This window comes from Carcharodon carcharias, chromosome 15 (genome assembly GCF_017639515.1).
Source record: "Carcharodon carcharias isolate sCarCar2 chromosome 15, sCarCar2.pri, whole genome shotgun sequence".
NCBI lineage: Eukaryota > Metazoa > Chordata > Chondrichthyes > Lamniformes > Lamnidae > Carcharodon > Carcharodon carcharias.
Genome location: NC_054481.1, coordinates 106,678,759 through 106,698,490, shown reverse-complemented (window position 1 = coordinate 106,698,490; position 19,732 = coordinate 106,678,759). Strand labels below are relative to the sequence as shown.

Here is a 19,732-nt window from a genome sequence, read left to right as displayed (position 1 = left end):
TCACCACCACCTTCTCAAGGGTGATTAGGGATGAGCAATAAATGCTGGCCCAGCCAGTGATGCACACATCCCCTGAATGAATTAAAAAAAAGTTCTGGGCGTCATACTTTATAAAGGATGTCAATTCTGTGAGTTCCCGTGCAAAAAGGATCAGAATTATTTATAAATGAATTGAACCCGCCTGTGCCTCAGATTGAAACCATTCACTTTCCCCCAGGCACGCGCGTTCCCGACTGCCCATTGGGCGCGCCCCTCCCCCGCCCGCGCTGGGGGCCCTGTACGTGCGCGCTCCTGCCGGATGAGCGGAAGCGGCGGAAACCCGGAGCTAGCCTCCTGCAGGTAATCGTTCCCACCCTGGGCCCACTCCCAACTGCAGCCTGAGGCCGCGGCCTAGCGAGCGGCTCGGTGTCCCCGGACCCCGGAGGTTCCTCTAACCCATCCCTCCCCAGGGCCCGAGTCGCTTTTTGTACCGGAGGCTCGGTTAGGGAACACGGGCCAAAGCTGGTGTTAACTAATTAAGTGACTAACTGCTACTACTGCTGCTGATGTGAGCCTAACCTCCTCTTCACACAGATAAATAGTCTAAAGTGTTGTCTGCCTTTATCGGGAAATCACTCAATAATACCCACCTGCCCTCAGGTAAATACAGGGAGCAACCTGAGTAAATAGTCCACCTGCAATAATAACTAAATGTAAATATCCCGAGTAACCCGCTCCCTCAGTCAGAATAATAACTGCCCTCATCTTGGGAAAATATGCTGAATAATACCCACAGCCCCTTGATGAATACAGAAAGCAGTAATGCTCTCCGCAGGCCAAATACCCAACTGATGCCACTTGTTTGCTGAATTTGTGACCATTGAATCCAAATCTGATTGGAAAATTCATTTTGTTTATACAAGTAGATTCCAGGTTCAATGCCATGAGAAGCCTTAGGTCGCACTTTCTGCTCCATCCTCTATTACAACCTCTTGTAGCCTCCAATGTGGAGCTTGGTGCACTGCACATAACCAATTAGTCACCATATGTTTTTGATGGCACCAAAGTTTGCTGTGAAACTAATGTGTGCAATGAAGCTTCCTTTTTTTAATCCAACTCATTGGCAAGTTGATGACAGGGTGCAAATCATTTATGTGTTTTTTTACACTTAGCTTCAAAGGTAAATTGCTAGCTTGTTTCTATCAACTGAAACCACTATTGAGGATTTAAAAAAAACAGGGAAACAAGATCCCATCTCGTATTGCCAGAGGGACAGAACATAGGAGCCGATGGTAAAAATGATCTTTATAAAATATTGAAATGATTTCACATTGAGTGCAAAGCATCTCCTAGGCTAACAGTCAGCTTGTATAGAGCACTGACTTGCTCAGCAAGGAAAGCTTTTGAGTAGTCAAATCTAAAGCTGCCAAACATTCTTGATAGGGTGGGCACTGAGAGATTGTTTCTATTGATCAGGGGGATCTAAAACACAGGGACACAGTCTCAGGATAAGGGGCCGATCATTTAGGACTGAGATGAGGGGAAATTTCACTCAACAGATTGTGAATTTTTGGAATTCTCTACCCCAGAAGGTTGTGGATGCTCCATTGTTGAATACGTTTAAGGCTGGGTTTGACAGATTATTGGGGTCTCAGGGAATTAAGGGATGGATATAGGGAGTGGGCCGGAAAATGGAGTTGAAGCCCAAGGTCAGCCATGGTCGTATTGAATGGTGGAGCAGGCTCAATGTGCAATGTGGTCTACTCCTGCTCCTATTTCTTATGTTCTTATGAAACTATTTCACCCAGTAAACGATGAGTGTCTGGAGCTCACTGCCTGAAAGGGTGATAGAGGCAGACGTTTTCCATGCATTTAAAAAGAATTTGGATATGCATTTGAAATGCTCTAAGCTACAAGGCTCAGACCAAGAGCTGGAAAATTATTTTTCAGTTGGCATGGACATGATGGGTCAAATGGCCTCCTCCTGTAGGGCAGTAGATTTTCTGCATTTCTATGTACAAAGCTTGTGGTAGTGGATGTTTGAGACCTTGTTGATATCATGTTTGATGTGAAACTTGGTCCAGGTTGAATAGGATGTGAAGCTTGTGAATTTCACCACAGCTCTTCCGCCATCACCATGGGAAAACATTCACATGGTTCATAACCCTGAGCACTGGACCCTCACATGGGTCTGGAGCGACTTGCAAAAGGGCAGAGACAACTGAGGCCCTGAGGCCTCAAATGAGCTTGCTATCCAAGTGTATTAGATTTTATGAAAGTACAGGAAGGGTTTGTCAGAAGTAGAGAATCCTGCTCTCCATATCTCCTTTCTTCTACAAAACTTGTTCACAGTCCATTACCTGTTCCCTGTTGACTGAAATCACTTCCTATCATGGGGCAAGTCATTTATTTTGGGGATTCTATTCGACTGCTTGGTCCATACCAGGCACATCTTTAACAATGAAGTGTCATAACCCTTAATGAGATCTGGCAGGCCCAGTGTTAAAATCCAGCACTAAAAGGTGTCAGCCTTGATTCATTGGCAGCCTCAGTTGGAAGGTTGTGGGATCAGGCCTCACTCTGGAGACTTGAACACATAATCCAAGCTGACACTTCAGTGAAAGACTGACAGAGTGTTGTTATCTTGAAGGTGTTATCTTTCATATGAGATGTTAAACTGAGATCCCGTCTGCCCTCTTAATTAGATCTGAAAGATGATCAGGGAAATTCCCCTGACCAATATTTATCCTGCAACCAACATCTTGAAAACAGATTATTTAGTCATTATTACATTGCTGCTCATGAGAACTTGCTGTGTGCAAATTGTCTATAGTCGTTTTTACACTGCAACAGTGACTACACTTTAAAAGTATTTAAATGGCTGTAAAGTGTTTTGGGACATCCTGAGGTAGTGACAGGTGCTATATAAATTCATGTACTTTCTTTCATCAAGATATTTAATACCCACAAACTTACAGTACTGATTATCTCTGCATCCATTATCTGAAACCCTTGGGGCTGATTGCATTTCAGTATTCAGAAATTTTTGGTTTTCGGATGTGATATGTCTACTGTGTATACAGTAAGCCTCACCTACTGACATTACAGTAGCCTAAGCCCAGGCTAGCTATCGTCTACAAATTTGACATAGTAAAATAAAAGCACTAAATAGCCGCAAAAATCAAAAGGTAACGCAAACAACAAGACTTTCCGCGATAAAGGTCAGGTCTGATCGGCGAGGTTCATGTTGGCTTGGGTCACAGACTTCCCGTGTAAAAAGTGTTCGGTTTTTGGATGTGTTCGGTTTTTAGATGCATGCGTAAAGGATACTCCACTTGTAGTACCTAAGCAGGAGGTGGTTCATGGACAATTAAGGACCAGTCAACCTTGTTTGAGATCAGTGTGCAAAAATGTGTCATGTAAAATTCATGCAGCCCCTTGAACTGGCTCTGGGGTGTGGAGCCAGGGAGGTTGGTCATATTTGAGATGGGGCTCTGTGGATTCTGGATCTTTGACTGTTTAACTGAATGCATTTTAACAACTGTTGTGAGAAACTTATCCTCAGAAGCCTTCGCTCCATTCTGAAGCTCACTTGAGTTATTGTAGCACGCAAATAATCCCCTTTCTGTGTGTCAGGAGTCTGTGTGTGTTATTGGAAATCGTTCACTCGCCAATTGATCGTACATAGCAGTTACTTAGGGAAATGCAGTAAACTAAGATTTCTTTAACCTCAGCTGTTAATGAAAATCTAGTCCTCCTCAAGTTTGAGTACTGGATTGATGCAGCCCTCACTGACTTGTGGAGCTTGTTTTGAGCAACTTTTTTACAGTTGGATCATATTTTACACTTTGCTGCAGGGCATCTGTGAATTTGAAGGTCACAACCTACTCATAAGGTTAATGAACCACACTGTGAGCTGAATTTTTCACAGCCTCAAGTTTGAGGAACATTGTAAGAAGTTCCTGTTTCCGTACTGAGATTTGCTATGCTGCAGTTGAGTATGCATGCTCAAAACTGAATGGAACATTTCAATATGGAACAATACCTGGATCTCATTAGAAGGTAATGGTCTGATTAAGGAGTTCAGGTGACATTTTTAGCTCCAAGAGTGATGGTTGAGTCATAACTGAGTTATTACTGTTAACTGAAGAGTTCAATTTGAAAACACACTGCTGCATTTGGTATATTCTGTGGTTCATAATGTAACTTCCATGGGGGCTTTTTTAAGTTCAGTTTACTGTTGGCAATATCTATCAGTATGGATGCAGTGTTGAAAATTGTTATCCACACAGAACAATTAACGAATGTGATTTATTGCCACCAACTTATTGCAGAATAATCATCAGGAAAAGGTGTGGCAGTTGTTTCATGTTAATGCTATTCTTGCTTTTCTCTTTATTTTTGTTGTTTAATTTTTTTGTTAAAAAACTTCCTTTTCTCAGATACCAGCTGAAAATGTCCACACCACTGACCAGTTCAGAGCAGCTCACAGCCCTGTGAAGATGAACTGCTCAGGTGAAGAGAAAGAACCACTGGAGTTGGTTGGCCGACTACTGAGTGAACCAGGAAGGTTTGCGTATGGCGGCCTGTGTGGTGTTACATTGTCATTGTTGTTTTCCGAAGAAGAACACAGGTTAGTACTCTGATGTAAGACGCTAACACAGCAGCTTAATACTGAGTGTCTTAGTTCAACATCCGTTATGCACACAGACTTCCAGCAAGGAACACTGAATAGCAATCAGACGATGGAATTCAAGCTGAGTTTTCTTTTCGCTTACCTTAACCTTGGGGCAGAGGCCACTTATTGTAGTTCTACTCCAGCCCTAACTGAGTTCGGATAACTTAGTCCAGACCAGGGATGGAAATTGAGACCAGTCCATATGGGGCAGCTGCCAAGCCCAGGATCAGTTTCTAGTGGATTTCCATTTTGTACAATGCCCTGCGATCAACTGTCTCCTTTAAGTACTAAATTTGGAGAGGTTCTAAGCAAGCTGAACTGATCCACAAACCTGTGTGTGTTTGTGTACATTTATGAGCATGTTGATATGTGCTGAACGTTAGCTTTCAACCCAACTGTTACGATTTCTCACTGGTATTGGAGGCTATCAGTATTAACCAAGCAGATCATTGAGAAAGCAAGACTATGGTTGGAAGCAGATAAATTGAATGGTAGGACTGAAACTAATTCATCAGTGTTATTTTCTCCCATTGTTTGTTATCTAGATTTGAGGCAGAAAAAAATAAACTAAGCTCTCGGTTATGGGTGTGTTTGTTTAGAGTTTGTCCCCAGCAAGGTTCATATACAACAAGGTTCAAAAATGCAGCTTCTAAAACCCTTGTATTATCTTCAAAAGCCACTTTCTGAATTATATCCCGCTGTTGAGTTATGCAAACTTTATTTTCTTTGATGCTGGTTGCGACTGTTTTTTTGAGACAAGGTAGATGTTCCCTGGTGTGAACGTATTAACTAGCTTCATTTGATCATTTCATGCCACTAAACATGTGGAATTGCCATGGTTTGGAACTAAGTGGGATTGAAATGATTTGTTTTCCTTAAATAGAAAATACTGAGGTGTGCTTTCAGAATCGCAGTAGATTCCAAAATGGAATTAAATGCAGCTAATCACTTGTCAAGTTACAAAATGTTTGCAAGTATGTGCTTCAGAAGTTATATCCTCCTCCTGTAATTTCTAAGTCACCACTGTTACTAATTGTGCTTTTATGTACTGTAATAAAAGTGATGCAACATTGGGTAACCTTGCAATTTAGGCTATGACAAACCCATGTCCCACAGAGCTTTCAGTCTAACTCCTCGTTTTCACGTACCATCGGTCTAAATCCAGGACTCATTTCGTGGAATGGTCAGCACAGGAGGAGGCCATTCAGCCTGTCATGTCTGTGTCTGCCTGTTCTCTGCAAGAGCAACTTACCTAATGCCACTCCCTTGCCTTTTCCTATAATCTTGCAATTTTTTTCCTCTTCAGATAATTGGTTGTCAGCTTATTCTAGGATGCTGTCAGTGTCCAACATTAGATGTGATTCTGCGATTGGATGTTTGTTAAATAATGCTCTCTGTGCTAAGAATTACGTTGACAACCAATTTAAGATTTTCAGTTGGGCTCGCAGTGTGGCGCACTTGCGTGTACTGGAAGCTACATATATTAATACACAGGGTCCTGTTCTTTGCAGACAGAAAGAACATGTACATTCATTACAATAAAAGCAAAATGCTGCGGTTGCTGGAAATCAGAAATAAAAACATAAAATGCTGGAAAATCTCAGCAGGTCTAGCAGCATCTGTGGAGAGAGAAACAGAGTTAACATTTCAAGGCCGAATGAAGAAGAGTCATATGGACTTGAAATGTTAACTCTGTTTCTCTCTCCACAGATGCTGCCAGGCCTGCTGAAGTTTTCCAGCATTTTATGTTTTTAGTTATGTACACACATTGTGCCTGTTTCATCTAAACAAAATAAGTGAGCCATTCGCTGACTCATTCCTTGACTAATCAGGGTCAAGCTGCCTGGTTTAAATTTCAAACAATGCTTGGCAGTTAACTGTCAGTAACCATCATTGGTGCATTCTCCATTTAACTGTCAGTAACCATCACTGGTGCAACACCACTTGCCAACCAATCAGCACTCTCTTCACATACAGTAAAAATAGTTGTTTTCCACTTAAATTGGTTTTCTTGCGAGGTATCCTGATGAGTGCAAGGCGAAACGCTTAGAAATTTCTCTTTCTTCAGTAGTATTCTTTGAAGCTGTTAGTTAGTCTTTAAAGGGTTTACAGATTGATCTGTAGGAGATGCATGTGTACAAATGCACAAGTACGTTTCATAGTGTTGAGTCAGTGTACATGCATGCATGTACATGGGTATGTTTGTGTGACTGCACATGTGCATAAAAGTAGGTCTGTTAGTATACATGTTTATATGCATGCTTGCATATTATGCATGTATGTATACTTGTATGTACTAGACAGTTTTATTTACAAATCTTATTAAAGAAAGGTCACTAAATACATTTCTTTGGTTTTGTAGACAGTTCAGAATGAAATTTATTGAAGGGCTTGTACATTGGCTGCAGCTTTCAGAATCTGTCTTGCCCGTCATGGAGGCTTTTGCCAATGGAATGGGAGGCGAAGGAACAGACACATTTGCAGACCTCCTGCTAAAAGAACTGGCTTTGAAGGACAGTCCAATTCTAATCACTCAGGTACATATTCTGTTTGGCATCCTTTTGTGCTGTTGTGCCTGCATTCCCTTATCGTATTTTTGATTGTTTTCTTGGTTTGTGTGAAAATTTCTGTGAAATGTTTTCTTTTATTTTGGAAGAGCTCAAACATTCAATCTAATTTTTGCCCTTCTGTTTCAGGACCTTGTTTCCTTTTCACTGAAAGATGGTGAGTTCTGGATTCTGTAACCGTAAAAGCAGAAAATGCTGGAAACGCACAGCAGTTAAATGAGTTTATATGTTGTGTTGTAACATCCCTCCCCTTCTACTAATCAAATCACTGAACTGGAGACCATAGTCCAGTGTTTCCTAAATTTTTTCTCACTGTGACCTCATTTTAATTCTTAGAAATTGGTGCAACCCCAGAGTGAGAATGGGAATGATGGTGGGGGGTTTGAAGAATTGTTGAGCGGGGACTGATACTTTTGCCCACAACCATTTTGCACTCTGATGGGGCCTTGGAGGTAAGAACCATGCATTCGAATAATGCAGCCTCAGCATTGATCCCACAATTGTCCCACCAGAGTCTCTGCTTGGAGCTCATGACCCCAAATAATTGTCCCACAACCCCAGTGGGGGTGGTTGCAACCCATGGTTTGGGAACCGCTGCAATTGTCATTTCAGTCTAGCTATTCAACCAATGAGATTCTAGAATCAGGAAGCAGATCCTGGAAACATCTCTATAGTGTCATTTCTGATTCTTCCATCACAATAATGGCCCTTCAAATCAAAATAATGTTTTATCCACCTCTCCCCCCCCCCCCTCCACTATGGCTATCTGTACCTTGCTCGTCCTGCTTTCTACCCTTAATGTCACCTATTAGCACATTTCTTAGCTAATATCACCACTGTCAACACCTCTTTGTCCTTTTGTCTATGACATCTTTTGGCAATCTCCACCTATCACTGGCCCTCTATCCAACTCTACCTGTCCCACCCGCTTTAAACCAGCTTATATTTCACCTCTCTTCTATTTTTCCTTAGTTCTGTTGAAGAGTCATACGGACTCGAAACATTAACTGTGTTCCTCTCCGCAGATGCTGTCAGACCTGCTGAGTTTTTCCAGGTATTTTTATTTTTGTTTTTGTTTTGGATTTCCAGCTTCCACAGTTCTTTGCTTTTATCCACATTATTCTGTATCATATAGCTGCCATGATTGTTCCTGGCACACCACGTTATATACCCTTAATAATAAATCATGCATAAAAATTCAATAAATTCATATATATGCTCTTAGATTTCCCTCTCCTAAACAAGATTGGCTCCAGCCCTTTTCCATCATGCAAGCGTCTCATCTTGGTTATGGGACCGTTAGCACTATGCCTATACACCCATACCTCTGTGCTACAGGGCCTGGATCAATTTGACCTTAATATTCAATATCATGACCATATATACATGAAACATGGGTGTATACATTTGTTAACAATTCCATTGCTACTATAACAGTGATGTCTAAGAGACAGCCCATGAGCTTCTTTGACCTGTGAATCTCTTGTAAATGCCTTGGGATGATTTACTACATTAAAAGCGTTGTATAAATACAAGTTGTTGTTCCCTTTTTAGCTTGTATAGAAAGCCAACATCAGCACTCTGAAGAGGTTTAACATTTTTGGGCCTACAAATAACTGCTTTCTGATTGTGGAGCAGTCCCTGCAGCTCCTCATGCCATGCCATTCCTTCCCTCTCCAATGCTGTGGCAGTCTCTCCCTTACCCTGTGCTGGCATAGTGTTTGTTTTGACACGTCTTCACCCAGAGTGCAGGATTCATTGGCGTCAGAATGATCACCACTCATCTTTGGAATATTCTGAAGGTCCTTTATTGGTATTTGCAGCACAAGTAATTTTGACTATGACAAATTCTCCCCACAAACTCCAATTTCAATCCAGCTGAGTGAAGGCATCATAGGATGTGGATCTACAGTGGGGGAAGGAAGGGATTTCTCTAAAGCAACAAATCTGGCATTGTAAAATGAAAAATTGCAAATGATTTATTTATTGTAGAATCATAAAATGCTGAGTGTTCTGATAACGTGAAGTTGAGTTTTTGTTGGTGCCTGAAATATTGAATTTTCTCCTGCAAGCTATGGCTTTTCGATTGTTGCATTGCAAAACATTCTGAATCAGGTCATCATTATTCATAGAAGAGCCTCATAACCCTGGCTTGAAATTAATAATGCAGCAGCTGCTTTTGGGATTAGCCTTGGACATTTTCCTGATGCAGAAAATCACCAAAGTATGGATATGGTTTGTAAATTGCCAGCCTGATTGCAGAAAAGCTTCAAAGCTGCTGTTTTGATAAATTGATTGAGAAAGTAACTAACCTGGGAGGAATTGAACAAAGCTCAGGATTCCAATAAATTGAGTTCTATACTGGGGTAGTGATTTAACTGATTCTGTAATGTCACAAACCTTGACCCAGTTCCTGGTTTTAAGTGAGCCACTTACTTCCCCACCTGTGACATTGAACAAAAAGTAATATTACGGGGAGAAGAAAACATTGGGAATGCTGTAAACTTGAAAGGCAAAAAAATAATGGCAATGCATACAACGTCTGTTAGCACAAGAAAAGTTTAATGCTTGGGACTTAGAGTGAGGAAGGTTACATGAAATGTTCATGAGATGTTACTGTATCTAACATGTGCAACAGCACATGACTAATCTACATCTGATACATGATGCCCATGACCTGGGGATGCTTGATGCAAACACTGCTGTGCACCCTAAATAAAAAGTCTTCCAGAAGCATCTTGAATTCAGGGGGGCAAGAAGTAACTAAAGAATGACCAGTTGTGCATCTGAGATGCTTGGCACCTGTGTAACTAAGTCACCAAGGGGCTGAAGCCTTCAGGAGACGAGGAGGACAGGTGAAAAATTGCCCATGAATGGAAAGGAGAGAAAAGAAAAGGACCTGTGGAAAAAATGAATTTCATTAGGGGATAATTCAGTGAGTCTTATTTTCAACAGAGTGAGTATATAGGGAGAAGAGCAAGCGTGTAGGACTGAATATTTCAAACTTAAGAAGAAAAGAAGAAAGAACTTATACAAAGACGAGATTATAAATATTTCCTTGTTTCTTTTCTTGCCGCACCACCATTCTCTTTGACCCTGGAAGACTAATTCTTCTGTCATTCAACTCTCCTGTCTTTCACCCTTTCACAGATCTTTTGTCCTTGTCCCACCCACCTTGCTCAAAACTTATTGCAGTTTTACCTTTTCCCAGTTTCGATGAAAGGTCACAGGCCTGAAATATTAAATCTATTTCTCTTCACGTATGTTGCCAAAACCTGCTGAGTATTACCAGCGTTTTCATTACAAATATTCTTCATTGGCTTCACACACCAAGTGTGAGATAGCCAAAGCAACAAAGGAAACCAACACCATTCTGCATCCTTTTAATAGGCTCCTGTGACAATGCCTCCCACACTGACATATGGGCCACATTTTAGAATTTCTGTACAACATCTACAACATCTCCCCCCACCACCACCGCCATCAGCACCACCCACCATCCTGTAGGAGAGAGGACCATCATTTTCCAATCCTGTCTAGCTAACGGGCATGTTTCTGGAGGACTGATAACATTGTATCTTTGTTTAAAAAGGCAGAAAAGGATAGACTAAGTAATCACAGGCCAGTCAGCCTAACCTTGGTGTTGGGTAGACTATTGGAAAAAATTGTTGTTAGAAAGGCACAGGTTAGTCAATGGCGGTGAACATGGATTCACTCTGGAGAAGTGTAAGGCAGTGCTTTTGGGGAGGGCAAACAAGGCAAGGGAATACACAATGAGTGGCCATTTAATGAGAAGTAGAGGAGTAGAGGGACTTTAGAGTGCATGTCCGCATATCCTGCAGGTAGGACAGATAGATAAAGTGGTTAAGAATGCATAGAAGGCACTTTCATTAGCCGAGGCATAAAATATAAGAGCAGGGCAGATATGCTATAACCTTGTAAAACACTAGTTAGGCTGCAGCCAACGTGCTGCATACATTGTGATCACCATATTACAAGAAGGATGTGATCTCTGGAGATTTACAAATATGTTGCCCATGCCTGGAGATTTTTAATTATGAAGAAAGTTTGGATAGGCTGGGGTTGTTTTATTTGGAACAGAGTCAGCTGACAGAATATTTAATTGAGGTGCATAAAATTATGAAGGGCCATGACAGAGCAAATAAGCAGGACCTATTTCCCTGTCAGTAACAGAGGTGGGGCGGGGTGGGGGCATAGATTTAAAGTAATTGGTCGAGGGATTAGAGGGAAGTTGAGGTGAAATATTTTCACCCAGAGGGTGGTGGAAGCCTGGAACTCACTGCCTGAAAGGGTGGCAGAAGCATAGAGGCTGAAAGCCCCATTTCATTAAAAAGTACATGGATAATCATTAGAAGTGTCATAACATACAAGCATATGGATCAAGAGCTGCAAAGTGGAATTAGGTTAGAAAGCTCTTTAGGGGTCTTGTAGTGCACTGGTAATGTCCTTACCTCTGGGCCAGAAGCTCCCACTCCAGGACTTGATAGCCATGGAAGTTGCATTCATAATGTGGCTAAACAGGTGGACTTTGTCCCAGCTGATACCAAGTACCTAGAATAAAAAACATTCATAGAAATTCCTCACCTTGATAAGCACAAAGATTTTTAATGTTTATTATCATTAAATATCATGTTTAAAAACTCCTTTGTGTACATTTTTTGCATGTATTTTGTTGTCTGTGCTTATGACAGGAACATTCACTTTAGAAAGTAAAGAATTTGCCACAGTACTGTGTAGTGTCTTGGTGAAGGCTTTAGCACCTTTTGACCTTACGCCTATCTGTAGAACAGCACAGGACAAAGAGAAAACAAAATGTACCAGTTTGGGGTAGATGTTTAGCCAAGTACAAGCTTCACAGGACTAATCCTGCACAACCTAACAATAATACTGTAAAAGGGGCTGACTTTACCTCATTACACCACCAACATTTCAGGAGTGGTTTGCGAATAGGGTGGTAAAATTATTGATCAGGGATCACTGGAGAGAAGATCAAACTGTCATCAGTGGGTGGTCTTAAGCTGGTGGTTGAGTGTGGGAAAATTTAGCTTTTTACTGTCCTAGTGAATGTGTGGGACAAGAGAGTCATTTTATGTCCCAGAGTAAAGAAAGACTTGCATTTATATAGCATTTTTCACTGGGCATCTCAAAGTGCTTTGCAGCCGATGTGTATTTTTAAAGGGTAGTCTCTGTTGTAATGTTGGAAGCGCAGCTACCAATTTGCTAACAGTGAATTCCCACAAACAGCAATGTGATAATGACTAAGAAATCTGTTTTTTTTCAGTGATGCTGATCGTGGGATAAATATTGGCCAGGACTCTAGGGATAATTCCCCTGCTCTTATTTGAAATAGTGCCATGGGATCTTTAACACGCATCCAAGCTTGCAGATGGGGCCTCGGTTTAGCATCTCATCCAAAAGACGGTGCCTCCAACAATGCAGTGCTCCCTTATTACCGAACCGGCGTGTCAGCGTAGATTTTTGTGCTCAAACCCTGGAGTGGGACATGAGCCCAGAACCTTGTGACTCAGGGCTGAGAATGCCACCAACTGAGCCACAGCTGACACACATTGTATTTTTGTGCCATGCTTTATTCCAAGATACAAAATGAACTGTTTGCTTGTCCCACACTCTTGCTCTTTGGTCTGATGGTTGGATCACTGTGGTGTAGGTTTTCAAGGAGAGTGGGTCAGATTGACGGTTGATGTGGTATTAGAGGAGGATTTGCTGATGGTTCCAGTATGCGAACTATCATGCCTTCCCTTGATCTAATTGAATTTATCAAAATACCAGTTGATGGAAATCATGTATTTTCATTTTATTAATCAATTCATATATTAATTTTGAGCCTGGTAAGGATAGTCTACAGTAGTATCCAGGGCAGTGCACACATGGATTTACACTGGCCAATACACTCAGTCTCCCACCAGAGAGCACAATCCAGATCTGTAGTGCTCAGCCTCACTCCGGGCAGTGTGATTCTGGCCTATGTTGTTCGATGCAGAATCATTTGTAAGATCTGTTTACAAACTTGGACCTACCCAAGGTCAAACCCATTGCTTGTTTTCCAACACAGTACATCTAGATAATGCTGATCCAAAGCATTAAAAGTTGTAACTGTGCCAGAGTTTTCTAACTGGAATGCAGCATTCAACATTCCATGTTTGTGTTGCAGGATATTATGACGCACGTGCAAGGGTCCTCATTCGTCACATCACATGGCTCTTGCGAATTTCGTTTGAAGAACTGGAGATCTTTGAGGAATCATTGGTAGAAAGTCTGAAAGAACATAAAGAAACAGAAACAGAGTCAGAGTAAGAGGAAAACCTAGACTTATAAAGCATTTCACAATTTCAGTATGTTCTGTAATAGAGAAATAACAGCCTACATGCTTAAACAGAGAAACACACAGCCCTGAATAATCAGCCCTATTTTCAAACAGCATCATTTATGAATCGTGGATTTTGATTTATTTTCTTTGGGAGGGAAATAGGGTGAGATCACAATTTTGTAAATGTACAAGAAATGTATAAATAATCAAAGCACAAAACAAAATGCCATCACTGCAAAATATTCCTATTTGACCTTGAGCACAACTGTATATCTGTCTGGGTCATTTGAAGATTGTTTGGTTCTGTGCTTTGTACACAGTTTGACAGGGTTTTGAAGGTAATTGGGTGGAGAGTGATCAGGAGATTCAGATAACAATGAAGTGATTATGTGCTTTGTCCAATCAAGGGGGTTGAATGATGATTAAAAAGCACTCAGGTTTTTACAGTTGTTTTATAATTCTCTCATCAGTCCTAAAACTATATTGCAGTTTAAAAAGTCACTAGAGTGTGTCTGCAGTTTTCTTTTGTTCTGCAAGAGTTCCACCAATTGTTCAGTTCATAACTTAGCAAAGCATATATTAAATCTTTGTGTCTGCGTGTACATGCATGTGTATTCCCTTGATACTTTCATTCACACCCAAACAAGTGGCTAAGCTCAACAGCACAACATTAAAGATTGGGTGCTAGAAGGGGGCAGTGTATGCAATTACATAGAATTATATAGATTTTACAGCATAGAAAAAGGCCATTCAGTCCAACTAGTCTGTGCTAGTATTCATGCTCCACATGAACCGCCTCCCACCTTCATTTCGGTGTATCAGCATTTAAGTTCTTGTTATTGTATCCTTTCTTCCCTAGGTGTTTATCCAGCTTCCCCTTAAGCCATCAGTGTTATTTGCCTCAATTACTCTACATGGCAGCAGGTTCCATATTCTCACCACTCTGTGAATAAAGAAGTTTCTCCAGTATTTCTTTGAGGATTTATTGGTGACTACCTTATATTTATGACCCCTAGTTTTGGACTCTCCACAAATGGAAAGATCTTTTCTATGTCTGCCCTATCAAACCACTTCATATTTTTAAAAGCCACTGTTAGGTCACTCCTTAGCCTTCAGTTTTTGTGAGAATAGAACCCCAACCTAATTATTCAGTCTTTCCTGATGGTTATAACCTCTCAGTTTTGGTATCATCTTTGTAAATCTATTTTCCACCTTCTCCAATGTCTCCATATCCTTTCTGTAATATGGAGACCAGACCTGTGCACAGGGCAGTTTTGCGGTTTCTTCTGTGTGACATTTCAGTTATGCCTAGCCCTATGAGGCACACTCACTGACCTTGACATATATATTGTGCTCCCAGCTCCCAAAAAGTTAGACATCTCTAAATTTCCGAATGGGTTAGTTTCGGAGTAAAGCGGTTTGACACTGACTCATGAAATACACCCAGGTCCAGTATACTGTCAGGTGCAGAATAAAGTTCCCTGTACTCAGTCTTACTGGTGCAACATAGATTGGATGTGTGTTACAGCCCAGCAATGTACTTTAGAAGAATCTCCCTTGCTACGCCAGTCTGAATTTTCCTTTTTGGCAGCAGCAGCAGTCAATCTCAATCCCTGAACGATACTGACATTCGACCAGGCTATTGTGCCATCTACAAATGTTGAATTGATACTTCCAGTTGGCAACAGTCCTTCATATTTAACTACTGAAAATGGAATATTGGCCTTCACCCAAATTACACAAGTCAGCATATAACCAGCACTGACTGGCTTCTGTCAATGATTCAAAGATTGACAACTAATGTACAATAAGACTCATTACAAGTTCTTACTGCACATTAGCTTGTGATTAAATGGGATACAGCTTCAGAGAATTAATAACGCAAGATCTTTCATGAATCTTGGCTTTTTGACCTGTTTAATTTCTCCAACCACTGCACCCGTACAAGCTACATACTATGGCAAATAAAGGACGTTTTAACTATAACATTTATAACCATAAACAATATTCACATATTTTTGAAAGCTGATTCGGGTGGCTCAATCAGTGATTATGAACCTGCCTTCTCAGTGACATGAAAATGTTTAGCTAGATTTTGGCTCAATGTCACCAGTGGCTTTCTCAAATGAAATGTTGAATTCTGATGGTCTGAAAAGTGCAGGGGCCTAGAACCCTTGCCCTTTCCTCATGGATCCAGGGTCAGCCAAACCCTGACTGATGGGTTGAAAGTCTCTTCTAAGTGAAATGAGTTTGGCGCAGTCTCAATCCACTTTTTGGTGAATATGAATCTAGAGAACAAAACAGTCAATAATTGGCAAAAATGGAAAGAACAACCCTATTCCACAGTATTAAAATTATGCTACATTTATGCTACAGGATATTGCACGCTATGTTCTCTGGGCTTGCACTTCATCTGTGATTTTCATTCTGCCTAGCATCTTACTCTAGCTATATTTCAGCTGTTTTTTCCTCAAATAATCTTTTTTATTCATTCATGGGATGTGGGCATCACTGGCAAGGCCAGCATTTATTGCCCATCCATAATTGTCTTTGAGAAGGTGGTGGTGAGCTGCCTTCTTGAACCACTGTGGCAAGGTGCACCCACAGTGCTGTTAGGGAGGGAGTTCCAGGATTTTGACCCAGCAACAGTGAAGGAACGGTGATATATTTCCAAATCAGGATGCTGAGCGGCTTGGAGGGGAACTTCCAGGTGGTGCTGTTCCCGTGCATCTGCTGCCCTTGTCCTTCTAGATGGTAGTGGTTGTAGGTTTGGAAGGTGCTGTCTAAGGAGGCTTGGTGAATTTCTGCAGCGCATCTTGTAGATGGTATGCGCTGCTGCCACTGTGCATCGGTGATGGAGGGAGTGAATGTTTGTGGGTGTAGTGCCAATCAAGAAGGCTGCTTTGTCCTAGATGGTGTTGAGCTACTTGAGTGCTGTTGGAGCTGCACTCATCCAGGCAAGTGGAGAGTATTCCATCACACTCCTGACTTGTGCCTTGGAGATAGTGGACAGGGTTTGGGGAGTCAGGAGATGAGTTACTCGCCACAGGATTCCTAGCCTCTGACCTGCTCTTGTAGCCACAGTATTTATATGGCTAGTTCAGTTTAGTTTCTCGTCAATGATAAACCCCAGGATGTTTATAGTGGGGGATTCAATGATGATAATGCCATTGAATATCAAGGGGTGATGGTTAGATTCTCTCTTGTTGGAGATGGTCATTGCCTGGCAGTTGTGTGGTGCAAATGTTACTCGCCACTTGTCAGCCCAAGCCTGGAAATTGTCCAGGTCATGCTGAATTTGGACATGGACTGCATCAGTACCTGAGCAGTTGTGAAGGGGGCTGAACATTGTGCAATCAACAACAAACATTCCCACTTCTGGCCTTATGATGGAAGAAACATCATTGATGAAGCAGCTGAAGATGGTTGGGCCTCGGACACGACCCTGAAGAACTCCTGCAGTGATATCCTGGAACTGAGATGATTGATCTCCAACAACCACAACCATCTTCCTTTGTGCTACCTATGACTCTAAAGAGCGGAGAGTTTTCCCCCGATTCCCATTGACTCCAGTTTTGCTAAGGCCCCTTGATGCCACACTCGGTCAAATGCTGCCTTGATTTCAAGGGCAGTCACTTTCACCTCACTTCGGGAGTTCAGCTCTTTTGTCCATGTTTGAACCAAGGCTGTAATGAGGTCAGGAGTTGAGCGATCCTGGTGGAACCCAAACTGAGCATCAGTGAGCAGGTTATTTTTAAGCAAGTGCTGCTTGATGGCACTGTTGATGACCCCTTCCATCGCTTTACTGATGATCGAGAGTAGCATGATGGGGTGGTAATTTGCTGGATTGGATTTGTCCTGCTTTTTGTGTATAGGACATACTTAGGCAATTCTCTACATTGCTGGGTAGATGCCAGTGTTGCAGCTGTACTGCAACAACGTGGCCAGAGGCAGGCATGTTCTGGAGCCCACTTAGTTTTCTGTGCATGTATCACATTTTTAAATATTGTGAATTAATTGCATGTAGGGCTGGATAAAGATGTGATTTCCCCAGCTGGTGAGTTTTTAACTAGCGATTCATAGAAATCCTGAAGCAGCAGTCAGGCTATTATATGCAAACGGGAACAAATTAACCAATACACTCTATACAAATATTGTGACATTCAACTGATCACCTGTGTGGTTGTTTATTTTCTAACACTTTTTGATGCTCAAGGTAATCATGTAACCAAAATTGCACAGCAGTGGACTGCCAGGGAATCAACTTGCGAATGAGTTTGTGAAGATATAATGCTTTATGATGCTTCTATTTCATATATATGCTAGCATAATACACTTCTGTAATGTGCTCTTTTTTGGAATCTCATTAATTTGTCAAATCAACCTGCACACTCTTAATGGGGAGCGTGTTGGGTGGAATAGGATTAGAAAATAACGTGGTACTGCTTCATTTGCAATTGCTTATAAAAAAACTGTGAAAGTGCTGTGGAATGTTTGTTCGATTTAATCTTATGTCATCTTGAAAAAATCAATTAATGATATGCAACACCACCGTCAACACCTCTTTGTCCTTTTGTCTATGACATCTTTTGGCAATCTCCACCTATCGCTGGCCCTCTATCCAGCTCTACTTGTCCCACCACCCCCCCCCCTTTAAACCAGCTTATATTTCATCTCTCTTCTATTTTTCCTTAGTTCTGTTGAAGAGTCATACGGACTCGAAATGTTAACTGTGTTCCTCTCCACAGATGCTGTCAGACCTGCTGAGTTTTTCCAGGTATTTTTATTTTTGTATTGCTTTTTAAAAAATCACTTCAGTCAAACTGTTTGTGTAAACAGATGAGACAGGCAGGCAGGCTGCCTATCGTATGTTCAACCTCCTCCAGCAAAAGCTATTGCTCAGGTTCTCTTTCAATTGCTGTCTCACTCTGACCTGGAGCTGTGTGGATCTGATATTTGAATTGTCCATTACTTGGCCTCGCAGTTGCTTTTGAAATCTCGATGCCAATTCATTTGAAGAAAAGGAGCTTGAGTGATCTGATTGAAATTGTTTTGGTTATGAAAGAAACTGACCAAGCTGATTCAAGCAAATTATTCAATATCATGAAGTATTCAAATCACAGGAAATACAAGTTAAAAATGAGGACATTTGAAGTGAGAAGGAAAGTCAGGGCAAACTTTTTCACTTGGAATAAACTATCAAGGAAAGGAGAACACTATCAATGGAGTCAAGAGACAATTAAATGTGTGTTTAGAAAGTGAAGGAATTGAGAGGTATAGTGAGGAGGTAGGTGGATTTAATCCCCAGAAAGGGGAAGACTTGGTGGGCTTACTGACATTCTATCTCTTTAAAAAAAGCTTGTATACAAAGTGAACCATAGCCTGAAATCATGTGACCAAAGTAGTATTGCAGTGTGAAATCTCCAGTACCTTCTCATCAATGATGGAAACATCCTGTATCAAGAGTTTGAATACCTTTCAAATGAGGAGACCAGTTCTCCGCCAATAATCTATTATAAACATGCTTATTGATGGAGATAATATTGATTTTACTTTATCAGTAATCTTGCATTATAAAGGTGCCTGTAAGTGAATTCATACTGATGCCATTTTTCTTTTTAATTGCCGTTCCATAAGGATGCTGCTCACTGTAAGTATTCTAATTTTATTTACACACGTTTTAAGTACTGAGAACTCCCTGAGAAATTTATTAACTGTTTCTTTGCTTCACTAATTTACTTTGGTACATTGCACCTAACCCATTTTGCTCTTTAACATTTCCAGAGAATTTGAAATTTCTCGGAAAAGGAAAGATCGTAAAAAGAAATTGAAGAGATATTTCCTTATTGGACTTGCCACTGTGGGAGGCGGGACTGTGATTGGTATGTTATAACGGCAACAAAGTTACAGTGAGATGGGGGGGGATTGTGATGGTTATGGGTATGGTTATAACTGAAACCGGATTACAAAACTGATAGGTATGTTAAAGTTAAAACAGGTTATACAGGAGATAGAGCTGTGATAGGTACTTTAGTTACATTGCTGATGGAGGTGTAATAGATTCATTATAACTTGAGTACATTAAAAATCATGGAGCTGTGTCTGCAAATTGAAATTGTAACTCTTTCGGGTTACAACCAATTAAACTAAAGCCTACCG

At 41.1% G+C, this 19,732-nt stretch overlaps 1 protein-coding gene across 5 annotated transcripts in view; it reads left to right on the top strand.

The window, feature by feature from the left end:
- Nucleotides 1-254: 254 nt before the first annotated feature.
- tmco4 (transmembrane and coiled-coil domains 4) overlaps nucleotides 255-19,732 on the top strand; it is an 89,212-nt gene continuing 69,734 nt past the window's right edge. For 2 of the 5 annotated variants that reach the window (XM_041206608.1, XM_041206604.1), the window contains exons 1-6: nucleotides 1,152-1,271; nucleotides 4,422-4,612; nucleotides 7,020-7,194; nucleotides 7,354-7,381; nucleotides 13,418-13,556; nucleotides 19,358-19,455. In XM_041206608.1, coding sequence (XP_041062542.1) covers nucleotides 1,269-1,271; nucleotides 4,422-4,612; nucleotides 7,020-7,194; nucleotides 7,354-7,381; nucleotides 13,418-13,556; nucleotides 19,358-19,455 — 634 coding nt within the window. In that variant the 5' untranslated portion in view covers nucleotides 1,152-1,268. Of the gene's footprint in view, nucleotides 340-1,151; nucleotides 1,272-3,836; nucleotides 4,042-4,421; nucleotides 4,613-7,019; nucleotides 7,195-7,353; nucleotides 7,382-13,417; nucleotides 13,557-19,357; nucleotides 19,456-19,732 lie in introns of those variants that run through there. The other 3 variants (XM_041206607.1, XM_041206606.1, XM_041206605.1) reach the window with 3 other exon arrangements.